The 26,854-nt window shown below is 39.7% G+C and overlaps 1 protein-coding gene across 13 annotated transcripts in view; it reads right to left on the bottom strand.

Moving 5' to 3' along the window:
- rbm25b (RNA binding motif protein 25b) overlaps positions 1-26,854 on the bottom strand; it is a 65,191-nt gene that overhangs the window by 18,573 nt on the left and 19,764 nt on the right. For 10 of the 13 annotated variants that reach the window (XM_055641041.1, XM_055641040.1, XM_055641047.1 and 7 more), the window contains 10 exons: positions 26,198-26,227; positions 21,562-21,609; positions 17,795-17,977; positions 14,574-14,631; positions 12,702-12,862; positions 10,829-11,005; positions 9,660-9,743; positions 6,862-7,190; positions 3,724-3,865; positions 2,265-2,354 (listed from right to left, as the gene is read on the bottom strand). In XM_055641041.1, coding sequence (XP_055497016.1) covers positions 2,265-2,354; positions 3,724-3,865; positions 6,862-7,190; positions 9,660-9,743; positions 10,829-11,005; positions 12,702-12,862; positions 14,574-14,631; positions 17,795-17,977; positions 21,562-21,609; positions 26,198-26,227 — 1,302 coding nt within the window. The remainder of the gene's footprint in view (positions 1-2,264; positions 2,355-3,723; positions 3,866-6,861; positions 7,191-9,659; positions 9,744-10,828; positions 11,006-12,701; positions 12,863-14,573; positions 14,632-17,794; positions 17,978-21,561; positions 21,610-26,197; positions 26,228-26,854) is intronic. The other 3 variants (XM_055641045.1, XM_055641044.1, XM_055641051.1) reach the window with 3 other exon arrangements.

Here is a 26,854-nt window from a genome sequence, read left to right as displayed (position 1 = left end):
TGGCTTAGAATTAATCAAATCCAACCAGTAGAATGACATGCAGCATAGTTTATGATACAAACACCAATTGCTCAGGCCAAGACCACTGACAGGGAATGACCCACTTTCAACATTTCATTCTCGGTACCACCTATTCAGCCAGCAGCAAAAAGCCACACAAACACACGTGGAGAAGGTCATGTTCATGTTATAGGAGCAGAGTTAGGCTATTCCGCCCATCAAGTTTCGCCATTCAATCATGGCTGATCTATCTATCCCTCTCAACCCGTCTCCTGCCTTCTTCCCATAACTCCCGATACCCATACTAATCAAGAATCTATCAAGACGAGGAAACACTTTTTCTCACAGAGAGTTGAGAGTCTGTGGAATTCTCTGCCTCAGAGAGCAGTGGAGGCAGGTTCACTGGATGCTTTCAAGAGAGAGCTAGATAAGGCTCTTAAAAATAGTGGAGTCGGGGGATACGGGTAGAAGGCAGGAACGGGGTACTGATTCGGGATGATTAGTCATGATCACATTGCATGGTGGTGCTGGGCCTATTGTCTATCCCCGCCTTAAAAATATTAATTGACGGGCTCCACAGCCTTCTGTGGCAATTAATTCCACAGATTCACCGCCCTCTGACTAAACTCATTCTTCCTCCTCTCCTTTCTAAAGGTGTCATTTTATTCTGAAGCTATGGCCTCTGGTCCTAGACTCTCCCACTAGTGGAAACATCCTCTCCACATCCACATCCACTCTATTCAGGCCTTTCACCATTCGGTAAGTTTCATTGAGGGGTCCCCTCATCCTTCTATACCCCAGCGCTTATAGGCCCTGTTCTATCAAACACTCATCATATGTTAGCCTAATAATGCCTGGGATCATTCTGGTAAACCTCCTCTGGACCCTCTCCAGCATTGGCACATACATCCTCAGATATGGGGCCCAAAAATGCTCACAATACTTCAAATACGCAATACTCATAATGCTCCTTAAAAAGCCTCACTCAAAGAAGTGCCATATATGCACATCACACACAACAGCATATGCCAAATTTAATACACTGCATGAATCATCATGGTGAGATACAGTCCACAAACCAAAACAATTTTTATATTTCTATTTCTTCACTTTTCATGACGTTAGCTTTGCTGCTGAGGCCTACCTTGGGAAGGTGGCATGTTCTGATATATATATATAGATATATATATAGATATCTATATAGATCTCTATATAGATCTATATCTATATAGATCTATATCTATATAGATCTATATCTATATAGATCTATATCTATATAGATCTATATCTATATATATATATAGAGATATAGATATATAGATAGATATATAGATAGATATAGATATATAGATAGATATAGATATATAGATAGATATAGATATATATATATATATATATATATAGATAGATATATATAGTATGAAAACAGACCCTTCAGCGTACCATTGACCACGACTTCTATGCTATCTCACTTTCTCATCCACTCCCTACACAATCGGGGCAATTTTACAGAGGACAATGAATCTTTGGGGTGTGGGAGGAAAGGAGAGCACCCAGAGGAAATCCAGGCTGTCACGGGAAGAACGTGCAAACTCTGTACAGACAGCACCGAAGGTTAGGATTGAAGCCAGGCCTCTGGCGCTGTGAGGCAGCAGCTTTACCAGCTGCGTCAATATTAGGTAGGAAGTTCCACGATTTAGTCCCAGTGAAAATGAAATGTGAGAAATTAGGACTGAACCTGGATTCTTCCAAGTCAACGTGATGTGTAACTTGGACGGGAACCTATTGATGGTGGTGTTTATCTTTCCAGATGCCCTCATCCTTCTTGGAGGTAGATCTCACAGTTTAGAAGATGACGTTGAGTATGATTCAGTGGATAGCACACACCACAATCACAATACGATGAAGAGAATGGAGGTTTAGGTTGAAAGATGGGATGCCAATCGCATGCCCTGCTTTATAAAGGACATTGTTGAATTTTTGTTTTGACTGTTGATGGAAAATGATCTCTCAAATGAAAATGTTTCAACTTGCACTGGCGACACTTTGGAGGACATGGTAACAGATAACTGGATCCAATTGTCTGCTTGGAACATAGTTTCATATTTGTATTTGAAATTTTAAATATAGAAATAATCTACAATAGGAAAAGGTCCTCAATTATGACAAAGCAGAAACAGAAATGACGGATTGATTGAAAGCTATAGCTTGTCAATGGATAATTCTTGGGCCTTGGTTTAAGTTTCTCAGTAGGTCACACTTACCATTTCTCTTCTTCTTTCTTCCTCCCTTTCAGTTTCCTTTTCATAATCTCTGGATTTCTTCCGTTCCCTTATTTCCCAATTTTTAAGACGCTGGATCAAAAGGCCAAACATTAAACAAATCCACCATTCCATATTACACAGCATCTTGAAATCCAATTGAAATAATAAGGAAGATACTAATCCATAACAGCAACCGTTATGAGACATCAATATTATTGTGTCTTTAAAATCTTGAAATTAACTTGAAAAAGTCATTAGGTCTGAAAAATGACTAATTGCAAAAATGCTTTAAAAACAAATTATTTTTAGTGTTAACCAATAATCTTGTCCCACTGTACGAGTTCATTCATGTTTGCCCTGTTTCACCCCCATGTTTGCCCTGATTCGATCAGAGAACTCAGAGAATTACGGAAATAGCCGCTCGTAGATACTCGGGGCATCTCGTGGACATTTTTCATCATGTTGAAAATCTTCACGAGTCTTCCAAAGCTTACCACGTTTCCCGAGTACCTGCCGTTAGCGTTACGAGCCGCTAAGAGGCGTCCCCGAGCTCCGACGTACCCGCTACGTTCATTCTACGTGGTTACCTCAGGTTTGATTTTTTTTTTTTAAACTCGGGAGAGCTGTTGAATGAACTCGTACAGTGGGACAGGGCTTTAAAGTTGAAAAGTCAGTCCATTACAGAAGGAAAGGAGTCCTTCCAGGTGCGACAGAAGTTAACATACACCTCTTCAAACCTCATCTTCTGCATTTGGTGCTCCCAATGTAGCCTTCCTTACACCGGCGAGACCAGGCTACCGGTTTGCCGAACACTTATGATGGGTCTGCTGGATCTCCTGGCTGCTGACCATTTTAACTCCCTCCCTTTCCCATTCCCTGGACCGCTTTCATTACCAGAGTGAGGCCACATGCAAAATGGAGAAACAGCACCTCATATTATACTTTGGTAGCTTACAACCCAATTGTATGATCATTAAACTCCAATTTCAAATAAAACTCCCACTACCCTCTCGCTCTTTCCTGCGCTCCATCTCCCCATCCTGATGTGCATCTTTTTTCTAGTACTGTTCCACTCCTCCTCTGCTTCCTCACCGTCTCCTTCCACTAATATTCTTCCTTCTTCCACCGGCTTTACTTTTCACTCCTCTTCTCTCCTTATTGGACACCCTTTTGTTCCGTTACATCTCTGACCTTTACCACTTACTCCACCCATCTGCCAATCCACCCATCTACTTAACATGTGCCAGGCTTTGTCCTCTCCCTACCTCTCTTTCCCAGTTTTCTCCCCTCCTACCACAAGGAGTCTGAAGAAGAGTCCTAACCCGAAACGTCCCTCTACAGAACATCAAACATTGGCAAGATTACCCGGACAGGTTAAACCTGCCTCTGGCAGTTTATCTCATGTATCTCCAATCATACAATAACTGGCCCTATTTTAGTACTGATTTCAGCTTCCCACCTCTTGGTATGCATTTTCTTTCTCACGGAGCTTTCTCTCAAGTTTCCGGCGTTCATACATTTCTTCTTCATCTTCTTCCCGATCTCTTTTCTTCTCCTTTTCTCGGCTTTTCTCTCTGCAAATTTCCATTACATCTAAGTAACTGATTCATACACATAAGCAGTGTTAACATGTTCCTGTCCATTGAAAACTGGAGCCATTAAATAAACAGCTAAGTATAAGTAACTGAATCTTAGATACACCTCCGGCACCAAGGTAGAATGCACCGCTTGTACCAAATAAACTCGAGAAACCATCTTCGCATTCTTCCTACCTGATGACTGTTTGGGAGATGGAGAAAACACAGAGAGGAAATAGAATAGGACGAGAGGAAGACGTTTATGATTTGAATTTATATAACAGACAAAACTGGTTAAAAAGAAAGCAGGACATTCCTGCTGTGTAGATATGGAACAGGAATATTGGAGTGCGTTTATGAACAGTGTGCTCAAAGGGAAAAACAGTAAAAGGAACAAAATAAAAAGATCAGGAGAGAAAAGCTAATAGCATCCAGGTTCCCCCCCCCATTATAGGAACCAATTGAAAAAGATCGAGGTGAACTGTTGTTTGAAGATGTGACTAGAAAGGTTGATGAGGGTAGAGCTGTAGATGTATATATGGGCTTCAGTAAAGCATTTGACAAGGTTCCACATGTTAGGCTGCAATAAAAGGTTACATCGCATGGGCAGAGCTGCCAAGTTTTGTCAGAGCATTTCAGTATTCTAGTACCTGAAAATCAGTATTTTGCTAAGGAAAGTATTTTTACGCAATGCCATTTTGCTGAAAAAAATGTTTTTTTTAAAAAAATGTGCGGTCATACCCATGTAAGAGTACAAGAATGCATAACTTTTCTACCAATTGTCATGTCTTCCATGCACCTTACTTGACAGTGCATTCATTGCCATCTCTTTGTATACTGCTGTTTGAACGGCTGCTTCCTGCTTTTAGCACCAGATGATGATGTAGAAACCATTTTGGAAGCCACCTTCTCTCTCCCTCCCCCCATCCCTCCCCCTTTCCCACTCTCCTTCCTTTTTTCTCCCTCTCTCTTATTCCCTCCCCCCTCTCTCCTTCTTCGCCTCTCCCTCTCCCCCCCCTTCAGCCCACCCACCGTTCTGTAAAATCAAGACCGATCCCAATGTAACTGCAATCCCACTGGTAACCTTTCACCACTAGGCTTATCCAGAATTCTACCACTGCCTGAAAAATAAGCAAACACTCAACTTCCACTGAGAAAGAGAATTCCAAAGACTCATTGTTATACAAGATTTTTCCCAAACAGTCTGTGACCCATAGCACTATGTTTAAAGCCCATAGCGCTATATTTAGAACCCAGAGCGCTGTAGCATACAGCTCTTTGTTTAAATGTGTTAAACTGGCAGCGCTGTGTTTAAACCTGGAACGCGACAGGCAGATCAAAGCTTACAAAAAGAATCATCCAGATCTTGAAATTTAACAGACTAATAGAATCCCACCTGTCTGCACTTGGCCCATATCCCTTTAAGCCTGTCCTTTCCATGCACCGGTCTACTTGTTTAAATGTTGGAATAGTCCCTGCCTCAACTACTTCCTCTGGCAGCTCATTCCATACACTGACCACCCTTTGTGCGAAAATGTTACCCCTCAGATTCCTATTGTCTTTTCCCCCTTCACCATATTCCCTTACTTTGGGCAACAGATTTTACGTCTATCCAATCTATTCCCCTCATGATTTTATACACTTCTACAAGATCACCCCTCTTCCTCATGCGCTCCAAGGAATAGTCCCAGCTTTTTCAACTTCTTGTAGCTCAGACCTTCGAGTCCTGAAAACATGCTCGTAAATCTTCTCCGTACCCTTTCCAACTTGACAATATCTTTCCTGTAACTTGGTGCCCAAAACTGAACACAATACTCTAAATGAGGCCTCACTAATGCCTTACATAACTACAACATGACAACCCAACTTCTCTACTCAATACTCTCGAATGATGAAGGCCAATGTGCCAAAAGCCTTTTTGACCTCCCTGTCTACCTGCGACTTGACCGTCAAGGAACTATGTACCTGCACTCCTAGATCCCTCTACAACACTCTCCAGTGCCCTGCCATTCACTGTGTAGGTTCTCCCCATGTTATACTTTCCAAAATTCCTTAACATTTCTCTGTATTAAATTCCATCAACCATTCCTCAGCCCACTTGGCCAACCGATCAAGATCCTGCTACAATATCTGACATCTTCACTATCTGCAATACCACCCACTTCTGCAAACTTGCTAATTTTGCCATGTACATTCTCATCCAAATCATTGATATAGATGACAAACAGTAATGGGCCCAGCACCGATCACTGAGGCACACCACTAGTCACAGGCCTCCAGCCCGAGAAGCAACCTGCCACCATCGCCCTCTGCCTTCCATCCATTAAGCCAATTTTCTATCCATTAAGCTATCTCGCCTTGAATCCTATGCAGAGCTGCCAAGTAGTACGGATTTTCCGTATTTTGTACGGAAATGCTATAAGAATACTGATGTACAATTTTGCGTTGTTAAATACGGATTTTAAATAACTCAACCCGACTTCCTGTTTCATTAACATATCCACTCGCCAATGGAAAAGTAATAACCCGGTGAAATTGACTTAAGATCTTGCTGCTTAAAAAAATGCAAGGATATATAAAGTCATACTGGGCCTCTAAAAATGATTGCAGATTAAATCTATTACAGTGGTTCTTAGTCTTTTTGGCCCCACACCCCATCAGACATTCTTGGTCAGTATCGTGATCACCGAAACAAAATTGAAAAAAAAAAACAGCCCTATTTATTAAAACATGTCTATCAATGTTCAGTCAATGGGATGGCTGAAATTGCTTCTCAGCCATCAGGCAATCAGTACGAGGACGAATGCTCGACAGGCAGCACCTCGTGTCAGTGTCGATCACAAGCCTATTGCGTACCTTCGTTTTCAGAGTTACCATTACGTGTGGGCAAGATGGCGTGAAGGGCTTGTTTCCACACGGTATGACTCTATAACCAGGGCCTTCAAAAGCATATCAAAGGAGACAATATTTTCATGTAACTAATTTACTGAAATTAGGGATTGCTTCCCTAAAAAGATCACCTTGATCGACTTCGATCCTTGCTTCTCTCCCGGTCCCGGCTTCTTTCTCTCTCTTTATCCCGTTCGCGATCTCTTTCACGGTCTCGCTCCCTTTCCTTATCCTTTGTTCTCTCACGGTCACGGTCCCGGTCGCGATCACGGTCGCGATCCCGCTCTCGCTCCCGTTCTCGTTCACGCTCTCGCTCCCGTTCACGCTCCTTTTCTTTCTCACGTTCCTTCTCTCTTTCTCTCCTTTCTCTTTCTCGTTCGCGCTCCTTTTCTCTATCTCTTCTTTCTTTTTCAACTTCTTGTCTTTCTTTTTCTCTCCTTCCTTTTTCTTCTTCTAGTTTCTAAAAATTAAAAAAAGATTCTTACTCATTAGGGACAATGTTTAGAGCATCAGAATGCTACAGAGAATGCATTAATCACAAGATCATAAAAAGCACGTTGACATAAAATTTGTCAACAATATCAATTATAAGACATAATTTTAGATAATGATTTAAGTACAGATAAAACATTCAAATTTTAATAAAAAAAACATTACTGTCCAGAATTCCTACTAGAAATTGAACAGACTACAATCCATCCTTTGAAGTGAATTGACTTACGGTGGTCTGCTAGGACTTGGATCGTCAAGACTGGATTAACATTGCCTACAAGCTAAGTTTCTGGGAAGAGCAAGTAAATTGTTCACAAGTAATAAAATAACCATATTGTTAGCACCAGCAGATGCCAACACATTAGAAAAAAACAACTTTAACAATATTCAAGGCGTTACATACAATACATCATCCCTAGTTTACAATTAAGCACAGTAAATTAAAAAAACAAACATTATTTAACAATTCAAAAGTATTAAACTGTAAACACAGGTTCTTACCTCAAAAATCTTGTAGTCGCTCGGCAATCAATGACTTTCAAATCAGCAAAAATATAGTGAAAAGGAAGCTTTTACAACACATCAATTTATCCAATCAGCATGAGGCAATAAGAAAACAATATCACCACCACCTACTGATGGATATAATGATGTCACTGCCATAACTGATGGTAAAAGAGATGCAAAATATATTTTAAAACCGACAAATGAATTAGGTGCAGATGCATAATCTGGCTTGAGAAATGCTTCTAGGTATTAAGGTGTACTGAAACAGGGCACATAAGCATGCCATCATATTCCCCTCCATTTATTCTGCATTGCTACAGCTGCTGGTGCACAAAGTTAAGATTGCCCTCCCTACATACAAGGCACAAAATATTTAAACATTACAGAAAAGGCCATTTCTTCCATGGACAAGAATTCAATGAGGCTTAACAGAATTAGGATTAGTATAAACTTACCTCTTCTAAAACCTAATAACTTGGCAAAAAATAGAAGTAAAAACACTCTTCTACATACTTACAAAACTTTGAAATCCCTTATAGCTGAATATATTTTAGTAGGACAGGTTTGACACAACTCGGGGAGAAATATTGAAAGGTAGGTCAAAACGTGACACCTCACCATACCTTTAATATTTTATTTCCCTGATTTCAAGTCTCCTACTTTCATTTAAGCTATTAAAAAGCACTATTAACTGAAAGGCAAATGATTCAAACTACTTCAATGTTAATGGAGATTTTCAAAACAACTTGTTTTAGTTTTAAAAGAAAAGGGAAATGAATGAGAATAACACTTTTATTTACACGGCAAATGCAAAACGATAGCAAAGGAAAAAGGAGAGGAAAAAGATAAGCTTATTAGGTCTTACCTCACATTCTTCAGACTCATCAGTGCTCTAAATGGACACCCCCTGTTAAACTGAACTTCTGACAGCAACAGTCTGAAAGACTGCAGCAAATACATTACAATATAAGAGTCAAAACATGCAAAGGTTGACTGTGCAAGTATTAAAAGATCCCAATATTAAAAATGATTGCATTCAACCACAAAAGTAGGGAAGTAAACAGTTTATTCGAGATTGTGAGAGCAAACTAGACTTTAAAGAATAACCAGCTGCACCTTTGCATATTTCTCTAAGGGGGCATCCATGAATTTTATAAAAAAGAAACTGAAGCTCATACTTACATCCTATCCATGCATTTTCACAAGTTCTGAGTTCATCTTGCTTTAGTCACCATATGATCTCTATCATAATGGTGGGGGTCAATGAATAGATTAGCTTTAAGGGCATGTACATTATTCCATGCATGTTATATGGTATATGTTGTGGATTTCCCTGCCCCAGTTTCTTTCTCTATGCTCAACTAGATAGGCCTATGATTCAATAGAACCACTTACTCTCCCTTAGGCAATAACTCTAGAGCAGGATTCTAGACTGTGTTCTTCCTTCTCAAATTTCTATTCTTAAAACTTTCCAGCTTTAATTCCTGCACTATTAAATTTGGTTATTAAATGCATAAGCAAAAATAACCTGACAACGCATTAAATCTTAACATCCATTGGTCTATCAATTGATATTCTAAATGGGTTTAGAACTAATACTGAATTCTAATGACTAAATAAATACATGACAATCTTATCCCCCATAAAATTCATTTCTAAGCATACCTGCGAAAAATCAGATTATACGTGCAAATATACAGTATGGATGAATTTATTTTGTCCTCTGCAAATCTCACTTAAAATGGGCCCAAAGTAATATTCATCCATATATTAATGACTGAAAGGGATAGTCACTGACTGCCTCAATTTTACAAATGAAATCTACTGACAGTATTTTTTTTAATGACCTAACAGCTTTCTAAGGAAAGAGCGAGTGTGTGTAGTTCTTGTGCTCATATTTGTAGAAATAAAATAAAAATATTGGTACTACCTTGTGAGTGTCTCTGAATTTGCTAATTTCTCGAGAAATTAGATCTCGTTTATCCTCTTCCATTTCCATTGCATTTATGTCATCCTGGAGAACAAAACAAGAGTTTCAATCTACGCCATTAAATAATTTACCCTTTGATATCACAAATGAAAATGCAACTGGATTAAGCATCAAAACATAGTACATCTTGTGCCAGCAGTGTGCAGTTGCGAAGAAGCTGCAACTATTGTAAATATGGCATGCATATCCATCCATGTAGTAAAAACAGAAAATGCTAGGGTTAATATTTAAGGAACTGGCAAGCTCAAACTGGACTAGAACTGCTCAAGTGAATGTGACAACTGCGGTTAACTCCAGCAGTCATATTTTTTAGTTATCGATTTCTTTGTGATATTGGGTGTTATTAGATCATAAATGAATAGATCATTACTGTAGTGGTGAACTGGGATCTAAATTATTTCTCTTTATAGAAGTTGGGAGAGGTTAAAGAATTGACTGATGTTATTACTAAAATCTTTAGTTCAGGTTGTGCAACATTTTTAATGGTAGGCCTTGAAGGAGTGTTACATTAAGAAGCTAATGCTCAGAAAGATATAATGGGGCATTGAGGAAAACGTTATGATGTAATCTTTAATCTGGTTTACAACTGTAGAAAACTTGACTTGAGGTTGTTTAGGGGCGGCACGGTGGTGCAGCGCCAGAGACCCAGGTTCAATCCTGCCTACGAGTGTTGTCTGTACAGAGTTTGTACCCTCTTCCCGTGACCGGCGTGGGTTTTCTCCGGATGCTCCCACACTCCAAAGATGTACAGGTTTGTAGGTTAATTGGCTGAAGTAAGAAAAATGTAAATTGTCCCTGGTGTGTGTAGGATAGCGTTAAGGGCCTGTCCCACTGTACCAGGTAATTCACGAATTCTCCCGAGTTTTCCCGATTCGAACTCGCAGAATGTCCGTAACGAGTCTGGAGGAGGCCGTGGATGTTTCGTAGCAACTCGTTATGCTAACCGTAGGTACTCGGGGCATCAGGTAAGGCGGGACGTTTTTTCATCCCGATGAAAAATGTCCAGGAGTAAAAAAAAGTTGGGATGACTCGTAGTGGGTCAGGTCCTTTAGTATTTTATTATTTGGTACCGCAAGTAGTCAGCAATTTGGAAGATAAAAATACCATACCTCCTCTTTCTTTTCCTTTTTCTTCTTTCTAGGATGTGCATCTTGGTCTTGGGAAGGTGCATTTAGTTCACTGGAGTATTCTCTTATTAATCCTTCAATCGCTCCCTTAACAATCTGATCTCTTCTCTTGGTTTCCTCATCCACAACATCATCAGATGAATCCTCTGTTTTTGTATCCTTCACAATGCAGCAAGAATCAAATTAACACATCTATTATTAACGATCAATAAAAATATGCGGGTACATTGTTAAGCATTTCCTAGTTCTAAAAAATGTATCTTATGCATTCTTGTAGAATGTATCAACATACACACAAAGGGCAAGATTTAGCTTTTTATTTGCTTTAATGTTATTTTTAAGCTTGCTGCATTAATTATTGATCATCCAGATTCAAAATCCTTTAGACACTTGATTGCAGAATATGACTCATTTTTGTTCTTAAAGATTCTCAATTCAAAAGTGAAATGGCTCGCTTCTTCAAATACTTTTTCTGCTGTAATACTTCACTATCTTCATTTTGTACACTTGCCTTTCACAAAACGCATCATTACTCACTGGGGCAAAATAGCAATTAGGGTCAGCACATTCCTAGTGTGCGGGTGATCAAAGGTCGGTGTGGACTCGTTTGTTTCCAAGAGGCATCACTAAATTTAAACTAAACTGTGAACCCTCAGATGCATGGCCAAACAGCAGTTTGGACTATACATGACACTGATTATGATGGGATACCGTCTATTGCTGATAGTCCAAAGCACATCACGTAAACAAATATTCAAATACCAAATCTGTTCTGACTCCATTCTATTGAACACTATTATAATGATGAGTGTGATGAATGTGAAGTCATTACTGGGTCTCCATGAGAACTGTGCAATGTGAAGTCCGAGCCGTGCTGTCAGACAGTGTATCTATAACGGACGGCTTGGTGGGAAAATGATGTAGTTTCATCCCTCAAGTTGGTTCACTCACTATGTCACACTCATTACATTGAAGACTCAGTCTGAGAGTGATGTCGGTCTGAACATGGTGGGCCTCCATTCCACACTCTATAATAAACAGTGAGAGTGCGTTCTGTGCCACTGCTACTTTCAGTGCACATACCAAGTGATGACAAGGCCCTGTCAGGTTAAGGATAACAGGCGGCAATAGGTTCCCTTCCCCATGTTTGAAATGATGCATGGAACTTCACAGTGGCTGAGAGATATTAGTTCCCAGATGTTCATGACATGTATTTTGCTGGGTAGACTGTGCAATTGTACCTCATCCAAATCTAGTGCCTAGGTTAATTCTGGGTGCCTTATTACGGTGTCTGAATGCAGCAGAAATAAGTGGATATTTAAGCTATTACAGCAGACAGTAAAGGAGTTAACTAACTGATATGCACCTTGATTTACATTTAAGCCAAACCTGATAACAGCCATAGATTTATTTTCCAGAGGGTCAATGGGGTTTTCAATTATCAGTTGGTTGTATAGTGCACAGATGTGGACAAGAAATATATATTTTTTAAATCCACATTTTATTATCCAAATATAATTTCCACATCTGCCAGGGTGGGATTTACAAATACCTCTGGAAAGTTAAATCCAGCCTCAGGATTCGACATTCAGTGATTTAACCACAGGGCAAAAGGTGGCAACGTTTCTCGTGATGATGCTACACCACCATAATTAATAATTGCACAGAAACCAATCTCAATGCATTTCAGAATTGTGATTGAACATTGACCTGAAACGTTAACTCTGTTTCCCTCTCCACACATGTTGCCTCACTGCTGAGTATCTGCAGCATTCACTCTTTATTTCAGATATTAAGTGGGCAGAATTGAATATAAATGTCACAAATCTCAGCCATTTCTAGAAATGCAACCTACTCCATTGACTCCTTTCTTTTTGGCCTTCCATTCATCCAGCTGGGCTTTGGTCTTTGCATCAACTTTTACAAGCAACTTTTTGTCTCCAACTTGAAGTTCGTGCAATAATCTTAATGCACGCAGTGTAGATTCTGGTTCTTTATACTCACAAAAGCCGAATGCTAACAAAGAAAAAAAAAAGATGTGTTTATATTAGCAAGGTATGATGTTTGTATGCAAGTTGATAAAACGGTAATGATTTCATTGCACAATTACATGCAGCGATTCCAATAAATAATTTGTGAAATCATATAGAATTGAAATGGAAAAATGTGATAATTGGGATAAAATGGGCTAATTCTTTCAACAACATATAAATTTTCCCTGTAAATGATTCTCTGGAGCATATCTTCGGTTTTCACAATTTATTTTCACCAGACAAATAACACGTCATTCTCTATACATTGGAATTCACTGGACAATAATATTCATCATGCATTGTGCTCAGCCTTTTTTGACCGACAATATAAAATAAATTTCAGGAATCAGGGGCCCCAATAAATATTCCATGCTAAATTACAAATACCGATTTCTTCATTTCTACTTCAGGTCAAATAAGGTTCCTTCTGCATTTTTAATTTAAACTAGACCAAGGGGGACCCGTTGGGTCCCGTCCCCTCAACGCGTGGTTGCGGGGGAGGGGGGGCTATGGTCCAACTAGTGGGAGGGTTGAAATTTACAGGACATGCGAAAATGAGATCACACAAATCTAACAATGCTATTTATAATACATCCTTCTTTGGTTTATAAATTCATAGCATTATAGTTTCATAAGTGTCACAAGTAAATTAAGTGCACAGTATTGATAAGATTTCTGCTCCGTTTGTCATTATTTAAATCTGCCCTCATATGCAAGGTTTTGCGGTGCTGGCTCGAATGGCCTCCTCCTGCACCTATTTTCTCTGTTTTAAGCTATGGCAAAGAACTATCTATGCAATGGGATTTGACACTGTGAAAGTAAAACTGTGATGACTGAGAAACAGATGAAATTTAAGATGGACGAATTCAGTGTCAAATCTTCAAAGGAAAGAAAAACTAAAACTAAAAGATAATTTCAAATCTCTAGGAACTAACGCAAATGTCCACATCTGTAACAGTCAACTTTAAGTGGCAGGTTATTTAACAACACGGCAATATTAATACTCAAGGAATATTTGAAACTTGAAAGTGACAACTCTTCACTGTGACTTTAGTCGATTATGTCCTGGTGGTTGGAGGATGCGCCGCCAAGAACAAGGGGGCCGCAAAGAACAAAGAGGGACCCGGCATGGGGGGAGGGGGGATAAGGAAGGTGGACTATATTGAATACTTTTGTAATTCTGTCGACACCCTTTACGTGGCAAATCTTGCATACTTGTACTGTATGCAAACAAAGAATCTCACTGTACCAAGTACACGTGACGATAATGTCAATTAATAAGTGCAACACCCTATTTGTGAATCACATGAAATAGCTGTAACACGTGTAAAGAATGATGTTAGCCTTAATGTTATCTTGTTCCAAGACAATGACATGATGAATACAAACAATGTTCCTTTCATATTCCCATAATCGCAACAATACAAATGACTTTTTTTTTTAAAGCATCCAGTGAATTTCTAACAGCCGTCTAAACAGCGGATAGAGATGGCAATGCAGGCAAACTCATCTGAGGATGCACATATCCTGGTATATTTTAGAACATTGAGCATCCACTTCAATAATGTACTCTTTAAAATATAATAGTTTCCTGTAGCAAATGTACAATTACTTACAAACTGATACAAGAAACATTAAAGTTGGTGAAGCCTGGCAAATAATCACGTAACTTCACAATTACAAGCTGTATTTACCTTGCAACTTTCCTGAAGCTCCTTGGACTCTCTTCCAGCTTAAAACCAAGCCGCATTTCTATAAATTGAGAGGAATCACTTTAATAATACAAATTTTTATTCATTCAGTATGGCATACTGCAATTTCAAAGTTCACTATCTTTGTAATGCAATTAAAGATGAATGATGAATTGTTGAGCCAATATAAATAATCGGCAGAATATGCATGAGGATTGAAAAAGCATGGGGGTGGGGGGGTTGTGGAAGGTTGAAGGAAGGGAGAAGAGCAGGGAGCCAGGGTAGAAAGGAGGGCTGGATTAGACATGTCTCTATGAGATGCTACTGAATAATTAAAAAACAAAACAGGCATTCGTTTGAAAATACATTCATCACTACTCATCAATCACGGCTTTAATCATTCTATATTGTTTCAATTACTTAAAAAAAAAAACCATCACCAAAATGACTATATGGAAGAATGTAGGTAAAATTCTAGAGCAAAAGACAGAATTCTCAGCCACAAACACTAATACGAAAATATTGATTTCTTGATTGGAAAACAAGCTGCTGGGGAAAAACTGTGGATTAGGCAGCATTTATAGAGGGAAAACAACGGTTGGTGTCTGGGCCAGAACCGTTCATCAAGACTGGAGGTGAGATAGCTGATCTAAAGGGGTGAGGGGCAAGAGTTAGTATGTGAGAGGAAGATCCAGGTTTGGAGACGAGTCAGTGGGGGGGATGAATAGAGATGGTAACCAACACTGGAGGTGATAAGTGGAGAAGGTAAAAAACTGCAAATAGTGGAATCTGATAAGATGAGGTGCGAGGTGGTGGGGAGTGGAGTGAACTGTGGAGGGAGAGATGGTGGGAAGAAGGGGGAAATGGGGGCGACAAGGGGAGAACAGAAAAATGGGACCAGGAGGGTGGATGGAGGAGGGGGAAGGAACAAGATGATTGGGCATTGTGGAGTGGAAAGAACGGCATGCACGTGGAAGGAGGGAAAAGCTTGGTAGACAAGGAGGCAGGAGGTATATTTGACATGAAATTGGTGAATTCATTGTTTGTACTTTGTTTTTAAGAAGGAACTGTAGATGCTGGAAAATTGAAGGTACACAAAAATGCTGGAGAAACTCAGCGGGTGCAGCAGCATCTATGGAGCGAATGAAATAGGCAACGTTTCGGGCCGAAATCCTTCTTCAGACTGAAGAAAGGTTTCAGCAGGAAACGTTGCCTATTTCCTTCGCTCCATAGATGCTGCTGCACCCGCTGAGTTTCTCCAGCATTTATGTGTACCATCATTGTTTGTACTGTTGGGCTGTAAGCTACCCAAGCAGAATACAAGATACTGGTCTAACAGTTTGTATGTGGAAGAGTTTGAGGACTTAGAATTGGAATTGGAAGAGGTATTGGGATGGGATGGGGAATTACACTGCCTGGCAATTGAGAGCTTCAACCCCTGGCAGACGGAGCAAAGTTTTTGGCAGTCACCTACTCTACGTTTGGTCACACCAGTGTAGAAGAGCCTCATGGAGAGCACCAAATGCAACAGCTGAGGCTGGGGAAGGTGTATGTAAACATCCTGACAAAAGGGACTGAAGAACGGTCCACCCCAAGACATCACCCATCCTTTTTTCTCCCTTTTTTCTCCAGAAATGCTGCCTGACCCGCTGAGTTAATCCAGCACTTTGTGTCTATGTTTGGTATAAACTAGCATCTGCAGTTCCTAGTTTCTACTGTAAATTTCCTTCCTGGGTTAACTGTAACCACTGATAGCCACAATAGCTCTTCTCAAGCGCAGTGTATGATAAATGCTCATCACTTCTGCAAATCAGGTTCTTGTTGGTCAAGCAAGAATAGCAACAGCTTTCAGCCAAATAACCTTCCACATAACCCTTCCAAAATGGCCTTTTTTTTGGGTTTAAATATTATACAAAGTTCCAACTATTGGTTAATCGTTAAAAATAGGCCAGTTTCTTGCTGACAGCAAGAAAGGCCCAGGAGAAGATGCAGCGGGATATAGAAATGTTTCTATAAGGGGAATGAGGCAGGTGGAGGTTAACCCAAGCAAGTGTGAGATGTTGCACTTTGGGAGGTTGAATGTAGGGGTAAGTTTACAGTTAATGGCAAGGTGTTTGTTTAACAGCATTGATGTGCAGAGGAATCTTGGAGTCCAAGTTCATAGCTCACTGAAGGTGGCAGCACATAGATAGAGTGGTAAAGGTGGCGTATGGTATGCTTGCCTTCATTAGAAGTGGCATTCAATTTCAGAGTCATGGTGGAGCTCTAGAGAACTTGCTTAGGCTATATTTGGAGCATTGCGTGTAGTTCTGATTGCCCCATTGCAGGAAAGATGTGGAGACTTGAGCTGGTGCAGAGAAGGTTTAATAGAAAGCTGCCTGGATTAGAGTATTTCAACCAGAGCGAAGGGTTGAATAGATTGGATTGTTTTCTCTGGAGCATCAGAGATTGAGGGGAGACTTGAGAGGTTTATAAAATTATGAGAGGCATAGATGATAGACAGTTATAATCTTTTATTCGTCATCTTTTCTTTTCCTCCAGAGATGCTGCCTGACCTGCTGAGACTCCAGCATTTTGACTCTGTCTTTGGTATAAACCAGCATCTGCAATTCTTACGTAGGAAAGAACTGCAGATGCTGATTTAAATCGAAGGAAGACATAAAATGCTGCGTTGTGTAGGAAGGAACTACAGATGCTGGTTTAAACTGATAAGACACAAAATGCTGGAGTAACGCAGCAGGTCATGCAGCATCTCTAGAGGGAAGGAATGGGTAACGATTCGAGTCGAGACTCTTCTGCAGTTCTTTGTTTCTACACTGAGACTGAAACAAACAGTTTTAAAATAGGAAACAGTTTAAACATGCAAACACCTACCGAAATATGTCATTCAGTTCTCTAACTATTTGCAGAGTGACAAAAAATCACTGAAATACACTGCCTGGACTGTTTTGTGCACATTTGATTCTCCTGTGATGGACGAATCTTGGATTAATTTGCAATTACACTAAGCACCCATATTGACTATAGTTAATCTATGATTACATAGCTCACCAACAATAAATGCTCAGGCTCATAAGTAATTAATCTTCACCTAGACCAAAGAAACTGTCACTACCGGCATACATTGACTCATACTCCATGACAACCAACCAACTGAGGAAGCAACAGGAAATAATATGAAAATAATGTTACATACATTGCAGAAGGAAGAAACACAAACTTACCGCAAGTAACTGCCTGATTAACATATCAGAAGCTTTCTCAGATATGTTGCCTACAAAAACCGTTGTGGTCGGACCACTATTGTCATCAGTCTCACGAATCCTCTGACCAACATGGTCCTTCCTTGGTCCAATATGCTTTCCAATTAGAGGCACAGAGGCTGGCATCAACACCTGTGTAAAACACTGGAACATTTTAATACATTATCCCAAAAAAGGTAAGGATTATAGACGATCCTGTTGTATCCTTGCACAAAGCAGTTGTGTTAGTTAAGAGATGTCTTATAAATGAATAAAAGATGCCAGAATCGATATTGCAAGGTCCACGTGAGACAGTTCCTGTTCAGATATCAATTTTAAAATTTATTTCCATTTAAACATTACACTAAACCATACAAATATTGTAAATAGGCAACTTTACAGAAAGTGTGAGACATGTCACTGAGGAATGTCAACGACAGCCGAACATAAGTAAATGTCCGATGTAATCACATATTCTACGAATCTAACATTCGTAAATTCAAAATGTGATGCAATGCTGAAGAAGTTTCCATTTGAATTGGCTTTTCTCAGCAATTATACTAAACCTCTCTCTTTATTGCACCTATTGCTGCTGCCCCTCACTGTTTGAACACCCCAGTTTGGATACTCCTGTCTTTCCCACCTCACCAGCCCATAGTTGCAGAGAAGCCATTAAGAAACACGCATGGAGGAAAAACAGAAGAGGACAAGAGGAAAGATTCAAAGTGGAGAGGGAGCCACAAGGACAAAACTCAAAGGGAGATATGGTAAACAGGGGAGTTAATGGAAAAGAGGATAAGATGAGGACAGATGTACTGAAGAGTAGCATTATCAGAAGAATAACATGCAAAGCAGTGGAGAATTGCTGCAAAAAGAATTGAGGGAAACATATTGGGTTCACAATGAACTGCAGATATTGCAATCTGAGTAAAAATCAAAGTGCTAGAGGAACTCAGCCAGTCGGGTAACATCTATGGAGACAAAGGGGACGATAAGTGTTCTGGGTTGACTACCTGGCTTGGGTTGAGTGTGGAGAGGAGATAGCTGATGTAAAGAGGTGCTATGGTGGGGTAAGGCAGGTGTTGTGTGGTACCAGGTGGGATGAGAGGCAGATGGAGCCTGGTGAGGTTAAGGACGGGGTGGAGTTAGGAGACAGTGGCTTGACAATGATCAGTAAATAAATGACAGATAATGGAGAGGTAAAAATCAAGCAAGTGCAATTGCTGGGGGTAGAGGGGGGTTGGGGGATGATAAGGCGCAGGAATCTGACAAGTAAGAAAGTTGGCAAGTATGATCGGATACGGTCAGATGGAACCAGTTGGGGGAGGGGAGCGCAGACCCAACAGGAAACGTGTCCTGGATAGGAAGGTGGAACCAGGTGGGAACAAAATTTGGACGGGTGTGGGAGTAGTGGAACCTTTGTGGATTGGGAAAGGGAAAGGAGCACAGGGCTGCGAGTCACTTGAAGTAGGCAAAATTCAATATCCGTACTATTGCGTTGTAGACAACAACAGTAGAAATATGAAGTGTAACTACTGACACTAAAATAGGTAACATCATAGACAATGTAGATAGAAATTAAGAATTATAGAGGGATCTTGATAAACTGAGCAAGTGCGCTAAGAAATCACAAATGGAGTTTAATTCAGATAAGTTTGAGGTGTTGCATTTAGGGAAGAACAGATCAAGGCAGGACCGTCACAATGAACAGCAGCGATTTGGGGAGTATTGTGGAGCAGAGGGATTTAGGAATCCTGGAGTACACAGAGAGTGATACTGCAGGGCGGTAGGGTGATATTGAAAATATGGTGAAGTCGCATTCGGAGTATTGTGTTCAGTTTTGGTCACCCTGCAATTGAAAAGAGTGCAGAGGAAAATACAAAGACTCGAGGGCCTGAGCTGCAGGGAAAGACTGGGCAAATCGGGACTTGCAGGAGGCTGAGGGGTGATCTTATAGAAGCGTATAAAATCACCTCTATGAATTTACAGGGTCTTTTATTCCAGGTCGGGAAATCAAAACCAGCGGGCATAGGTTTAAGATGAGGGGAAAGATTCCATAGGAATCTGAGGGGCAACTTTTTCCAGAGAGGATGTGACAAATGGTTTTCAATCTATGCAAATTTAGACCAAAATGTACAGAACAGATTATTCCCCAAATTTCAGGGGTCTAAAGAGAATTGAATGTTCTTAAAAAGTCACAGGAACAGGTAAAGGAATAGGAATACTATTTCTTATGCTGAGGGGATTGGAGTAAAACTAAACCAAAGCTACAAAAAAAATGTCTGGTTGTATCAAATCTGGAAAATTCTGGTTGCCACACCTTGGAGAAAATACAGTGCAGCTCATCGAGAGTGATACCTCAATTCCAACGGTTAATGCACAAGGGATGTTTACACAAAGTATGGTTATATTTTGTAGATAATGGATAATGGAGAGTTCAAGATATAACAGAACTAATTGGGTACAGAACAGCAGTTTAATGCTCTGATTACAGTGCCTGCAGTTTCTTCTGTTTCCCCTAATGAAGCTGGATAAAATTCTAGAAGCATGGCACAAAGGCCAGAGGCACATCTTTTAGGCATGAAGTTAAGAAACACTACATGTTAAAGATGGAGTTTGGAACTAGTTTACAAACATTCTTAGATACAAGATTGTTTATTAAATTAACATCAGCAAATGAGTTTTTTGGTGACCAAAAGGTATAAAATAATATTGGGTAAAGGTAAACGGAGGTAGGTCGCAGATCAGCCATGACCTCAACAAATAGTGAAACAAGTTATAAAGGCGAAACGGTCTCCCCATTGCCTCCATCAAATAACAGCCTGCAGACTCAAATGAATAGCCTACTCATAAGCCAGCAGAACCTGCAAAACATTATCCCCCATCAACACAATCTTTCACAAAATAAAATAAAAACTAGGATAACAAAATGTTGAGAAGAGCAACTACCGCCATTTATGACCTAATGCCAAATTAGCTATTTGCTGCTGGTCAGATGTCCATATTGCTCCAACAGGTAACACTCATCCCAGTCTATAGATAAACAGGCAAGTCTCCACTTCTACCCATGGCCCCTGCTAGAGAAGAGAACGGCTATGGACATTTAGGCAAGGGTTGTGATGGATTTAGTGAATAAGCTCCTCACATTCTCCCATTAGGGGACTGTTGGCCCCTGCACAATCACACAAAATGAAGTCAAAGGTACTGCTATAAAACACATAAAATTGTATTTCATTAAAGATTTGGATTTAGACAACCCAAGTCATTTCAATTGATAAATATATACTATAATTTTAAAGTGGCAACACCACGGGTTCTTTTTCATAGTGTAGTAGGTTGGAATTAGAATGGTGCTTTTCCCAAATACAGATTATACTACTACCTAAATACTAAATCCATTAGCCCCCATTTGCTGTAACGACACAACTCATTCTTACAAACTGAATTCTTCACTGCTTCACTAACACAGATTTCCACAGTGCAGTCCATTCCTAAACTCATGCACTGTTTTTTTTTGTTTTAAAATATCCTTTTTTTGTTTTTAAATATATTTGCTTTGATGCAAACAGTGCTCATAATCCACCATGCAGTTTCTCCAAATTCAGCAAGAGTGTCTGGGATTGCACTGAAAACAAATGGTAAATCTTTGGGGAGCAGAAGGAGACAATATACAGGGAAGGAACTTTTTTCATATAATTTTCAATGTTTAGTTATAGACTGCCATTGGCAGTGGCCCCATAACTGGTTACCTGTTTGCCCTCTGTTGGGCAACGGTTCATGGTGTACAGCATGGAGACCTGAAAAGGGGGAGGGAGACAACAACAGTAGTAAATACAACATCTTACAAAAACAAGGGATTAAGATCTTGTCACACATGGAAGACAGTTTGAAAAATTACACTTCCAGCCTGTCATGGTTCCGATATTCATGCACTTACGAATGATGGAACATGCCAAGCACAAGTCCCAGATCACACGCACTGAATTTGGAACTATTTCATGATGGTTATTGGCAAAACAGTGGCTTATTGTAAAGTAAACAATCTTAACTGAGAACATATTTACAACTGTTTTATGTAGGGCCTGGTGGGCCACTTCAATATCACACCCCATAAAATGATTTTTTTTTGGTAGATCATCTTTTCAAAAATTTGGATTTTACTAGAAATCGCGTTTTTTATAAATAAATAGGGGTCGGCCACACAGTAGTCATGGCCGAACTTCAAAATAATTAAACATTCTCACCCTCCCCCACCAATTTCCCCAGAGCCTTGACATTTATGATTCTCTGCACTGCATACACTCATCAAATGCACATCCACGCATGCCTCTGGAGCAGAATAGACAAAATATTCACATAACTTTCCCTCCTAAGTGGCTGAGTTCTTCTAAAGACTTCCCAGACAAGACCTTCAATTATTTTATAACCCAGTGTTCCCTTCTCTTTCTTCTAATGCTCAGATTAAATCCAAGTTTTTTTTTCCTAACTAGAAGATGCAGACCCCTTCAGAAGGGTGACACAACACATGGGCAGACTCAGCAGCATTTCCTAATACCTGTTATAACTGCATGTAAGCATCTCATGCTCAAGCTGTGGCACATAGCTCACCAACACATGAATAATGGCGACTGTGGTAGCAAGGAGCAACAATCCAACAAGGATTCAATGCTTTCAGAAGAGACACAAAAATGGTTGCAAAGAGAAAACAATTGTTACCAGCATTCAAAAATAAGAGGTAATGTTATCCTTAGACCATGAATCATTTTCTATGCCTGGATCACAAATTTACCACAAAATAAGCAATTGCATTCAACCGAAAATCTGACATTGTTTCCCCCTTAATTTTTGTGTAACAATGTTATTTGAAATGAAAACCCAAATGTGCCAGGCAAAACAAAGAACACTTCCTAAAAACCACTATTTCATTATGCTATCAAGCTTCAAAAAGAATCTTTTTAGGTTCTAGTCCATCATTATCATAAAATATCTATAAATGTGTTTTCTTCCTACAAACTAAACTATGAACGAAGCTATGAATTCATAGCCAGCTAGTTTTTCATTGACAAATTTATTAAAATTGATCTGTGCTGGCCATTATATAGCAAAGCTGGTCAATGTTTTACTTAGAATAACATTGTCTTGCGTTGATGGGTTCAAAGGCATGTTGGTGTTCACCTCCACCGAGCTGCAATCTAAAGGGCCCTGGCTCGACCCAGCTAGACAACTGCTAGCAACCATAAAATGAAGGGCAGGCTCTAATATCAAGGGTGTTCCTCAAAAACAAATCTTAAATCACTTAAGGGATTGTGAACCTCTTCCTGTGTTAACAAGGTTAGGAAGAAACAGCCCATTGGAAATTAATCTGATATGGTTTATAGTGGATCCAGAAATGTAAATGTTTTGTGTGGATCGATTAGCATTTGGGGCTGACGAGTTGACTAAGTTCAGGACAAGCACACCTAAGCACTGATGTGCCAAACTTCGTAAGAGGTACTTACTGGGGCCTTGCTGACTGTAATCTAGTACGCTTCAATGTCATACCCCATAAAATTAAATTTCTCATGGAATTCAGCAGGATACCAGCTACTTGCAATTCCTCAGCACCTTTGCTGGGGAATCCTGCAGCTGAAGTTGCCCCTGGTTAGACCTGGCTCAGTCATGCCAGCTCCATTAATGGAAAGGAACAACCGTGAGGGAGAATAGTGAGTTTCGGCCAAATTAGAATTTGAATGACTTGAGTTTGCATGCATATATTGACATGATTTCTAAAGTAGTTTAATTGTTTGAAATTTATAAAGAGTACTCATTGACATTTTTTAAACTTTTAATGGTTTTTGATAATTTATAGAAGTCAAAAGAGAAGTATTTAAAACCATGGACACCTCTAGTGGCCGGCTATGCCAGGAGTATTGCTCAGCTGGATGACAAAGCTTTTGAGGGCAGTCTATTTTGACACCACTATGAAATTGGATTTACATCCGGAAAGCATCACACTTAGGTTGTAGGGCCTCACCGATACGGCTTAATCCAAGAAGGTGTGGCCTGAACAGATACTAACAAAAAGGTACGTGCAGATTAAGCAAATGGAGGAGATACAAGTGATTGACGATTAAAGCAGATTGAAAATTTAGGACTGTCGGGTGTTTCGAAATCTTAATTCATAAGGTGAAAGTTGTAGAGAAACTCAGCAATTAACTAACCGATGGTCATTGAAGTCTCAAGGGGTCGAATGATGTTCCTGTATGGATGGATGCATTCATGCAGCAGGATTATAGCGAGCTGGGGAGAGTTTAAACTGGACGACCCCACAAGGATATGATTCCATTTACTTCTGGTGTCCCACGCTTGTAAAATATAGATGAAAGAATAGCGCTGATTTACTGAATGACTGCAAGGGGACGCAGTTTGGCGATGTTTGATTAACTGGGTATTGGCATTGGTCACAGGGGAAGTACAAAGAGCCAAATCTCACCAAAGCCGACATGAACACTCTGACAAGGACTTTTTCTGGTGAAGATTTGATCTACATTGGAAGGAGAATAGGTAATGCAGTCACTTCTGCTTGGGAGAGGGGCTAGCGAAGTAGATGAGGAGTTTTTAAGAAGGAACTGCAGATGCTGGAAAATCGAAGGTAGACAAAAATGCTGGAGAAACTCAGCGGGTGCAGCAGCATCTGTGGAGCGAAGGAAATAGGCAACGTTTCGGGCCGAAACCCTTCTTCAGAGCTCTAATATCAAGGGTGTTCCTCAAAATCAAATCTTAAATCACAAGGGATCGTGAACCTCTTCCTGTGTTAACAAGGTTAAGAAGAAACAGCCCTTGAAGTAGATGAGGAATCAGCAAGGTTGGGAAACAAGAAGAAACAGGGATTGTTTCAATTGGATTATTAATAGTCCACATTTTAATTTGAAGGGCCAAGGGTAAAAAAGCGAACCGAAGATACAGGTAGACATGACTAATGGCACGATGCCTACCTTCAGACGTGAGGCAGGATGGAAATGAAAGGAGAGAAAATAGAAGAGATACAGGCTGTCCCTAGGTTATGACAAGGTTCCGTTTCTGAGCGCTTCTGTAAACATTTTTATTGGGACAGTGTAGGGTGTAAATGCTTCCTTCCAGGTAGGAAGCATCAAATCAATGTAAACAAATTTGAGGAGATTAATGAGGACAGAGCGTGTATATATCTCAAATAAAGGGGTCGCTACCAACTTGTGACGCAAAGGCACCTGAAGAAAAAGTCACTTCCAAACTAAAATCTTCCCTCAACAAATGGGTGGGGAAGAGCTCACTGAAGTATTAAAGGCATAAAACTAATACAGAATTATGGAACGTGAGGGAACTGCATGAAAATAGTCGATAAAGTGTAGGAAACAAGTTAATTTCTAATTGCACAATGGGAAATAAGCCAAAATGATGATACATCCAAGATAGGAAAGTTGGGTATGGTTCTAAACAAGTACTTTGCAAATATCTTCAACAAGGATTAGAATGCATGTGAGTGGGCATGAAGAATATTAAAGAAATCTAACATCTTTACATTGCCACAACCTAAAAAACTGTATCCTAGCCTCTTAACCAAGGGAGTAATTTGTGGAGGCTCTTACCACCATCTTACAATTCCCTTCGGCAACAGGCTTGGTGCCAGAGTACGAAGACAGCTAACGGTCTCCTTGTTCAATAGATACAAAATGATAAACCAATTATAGCCCTGTCAACCCAACATTAAGCTGCAAGTTATTACAAACATTTTTGCAGTGCATTATACATCATTTAGAAAGACAATTGAGGACATTGAATCGGAAAGAATAAAACTTGCTTCTTTTTTTTTTTTTTAAATGATTTGAAGTAGAGTTAACGTGGCTGGCTATTTGATGCAGTCTGCCTAGATTTTTATCAAGGTGTGACAGGTGCCCTTTTGAAAGACTGATCAGAAAAATACATGGCAACCAAGGGTATTTTAGGACCATGATTAAAATTATATCAGTACTGGCAAGTTATTCTTGAATGTGACAGGCCAAGAAGATATGTTTGCAATACATATGGAAACTGCCTTCATTTCACAAGGCACAGATTACAAAGGCAGGAATAATATGTACAAACAGTACAGCAATGATAATATATGTAGTCCTGGCCTATACTATAAGATAACTATAAGAGAATAACACTATAACTTGTATACAAATTCATGTCATCACATTACAAGAAGAGGCCGCAATAATATTAGAAAATATTTACAAGGATAATACCAGACCTTAAGAATGATAACACTGGCACTATTATTTTTTTCCAGAATGGAGATGGCTTAGGAGCGATTTAAATGAAGCACATAAAAATCTATCAGGAACAAATAGTATTTGATTGATATAGATAAAGAAAAAAATCTACCTGAAGTGATGGGTGCCTGTAACTTGCTGCCTAAAAGGGAGGTGGAGACAGAAACCCTCATTATTACTTTTTAAACAGTCTAGATAAAATCTTTATAAACGATGATTCACTGAGCAAAGGACCACAATGTGATAGATTTGCCCAAACAGCTTTTTGATTGGAATGAATACAATGAGTCAAATGCCTCCTTGCAATAGAAATGTCTATAGTTCATTAACAACACCAAGCATACAAGCTCCTAATGAGCGATTGCAGATGTTAATTAAACTGACATGATAAAAGGTTGTCACTAAGTTCATTAGCAGCTGTACATTGTTGTGTGGTAACGCGAGGCATGAAATGACACTGACCAGTTGTACACCACCTCCAATAAGCATTTTAAAGCATTGTACCACTGTCCACAGATGCAGGCAGGATAAGTGAACCAATGTTGGAGTCGTTTCCCAGGCCAACATTCCCAGGTCTGAACCTCTATTGTACTCAGCTGGCTATGGGAGTGAGCCATGTCACTAGCATGGCTGGTAATAGATTCTCAACACAAGCATGGTACTTAAAGCTTTGGCTTACTGAAGTTGTCAAGGCAGAGGATACAATTCAAGGATGTTCTCAAAGCCTCACTGATGAAATATAACATTCCCACTAAATTGTTGGAATCCC

The sequence above is a fragment of the Leucoraja erinacea genome, chromosome 9 (assembly GCF_028641065.1).
Source record: "Leucoraja erinacea ecotype New England chromosome 9, Leri_hhj_1, whole genome shotgun sequence".
In the NCBI taxonomy this organism is placed as follows: Eukaryota; Metazoa; Chordata; class Chondrichthyes; order Rajiformes; family Rajidae; genus Leucoraja; species Leucoraja erinaceus.
Note: the sequence above shows the minus strand (reverse complement) of the source record. Positions and strands in the feature narration are given on the sequence as shown.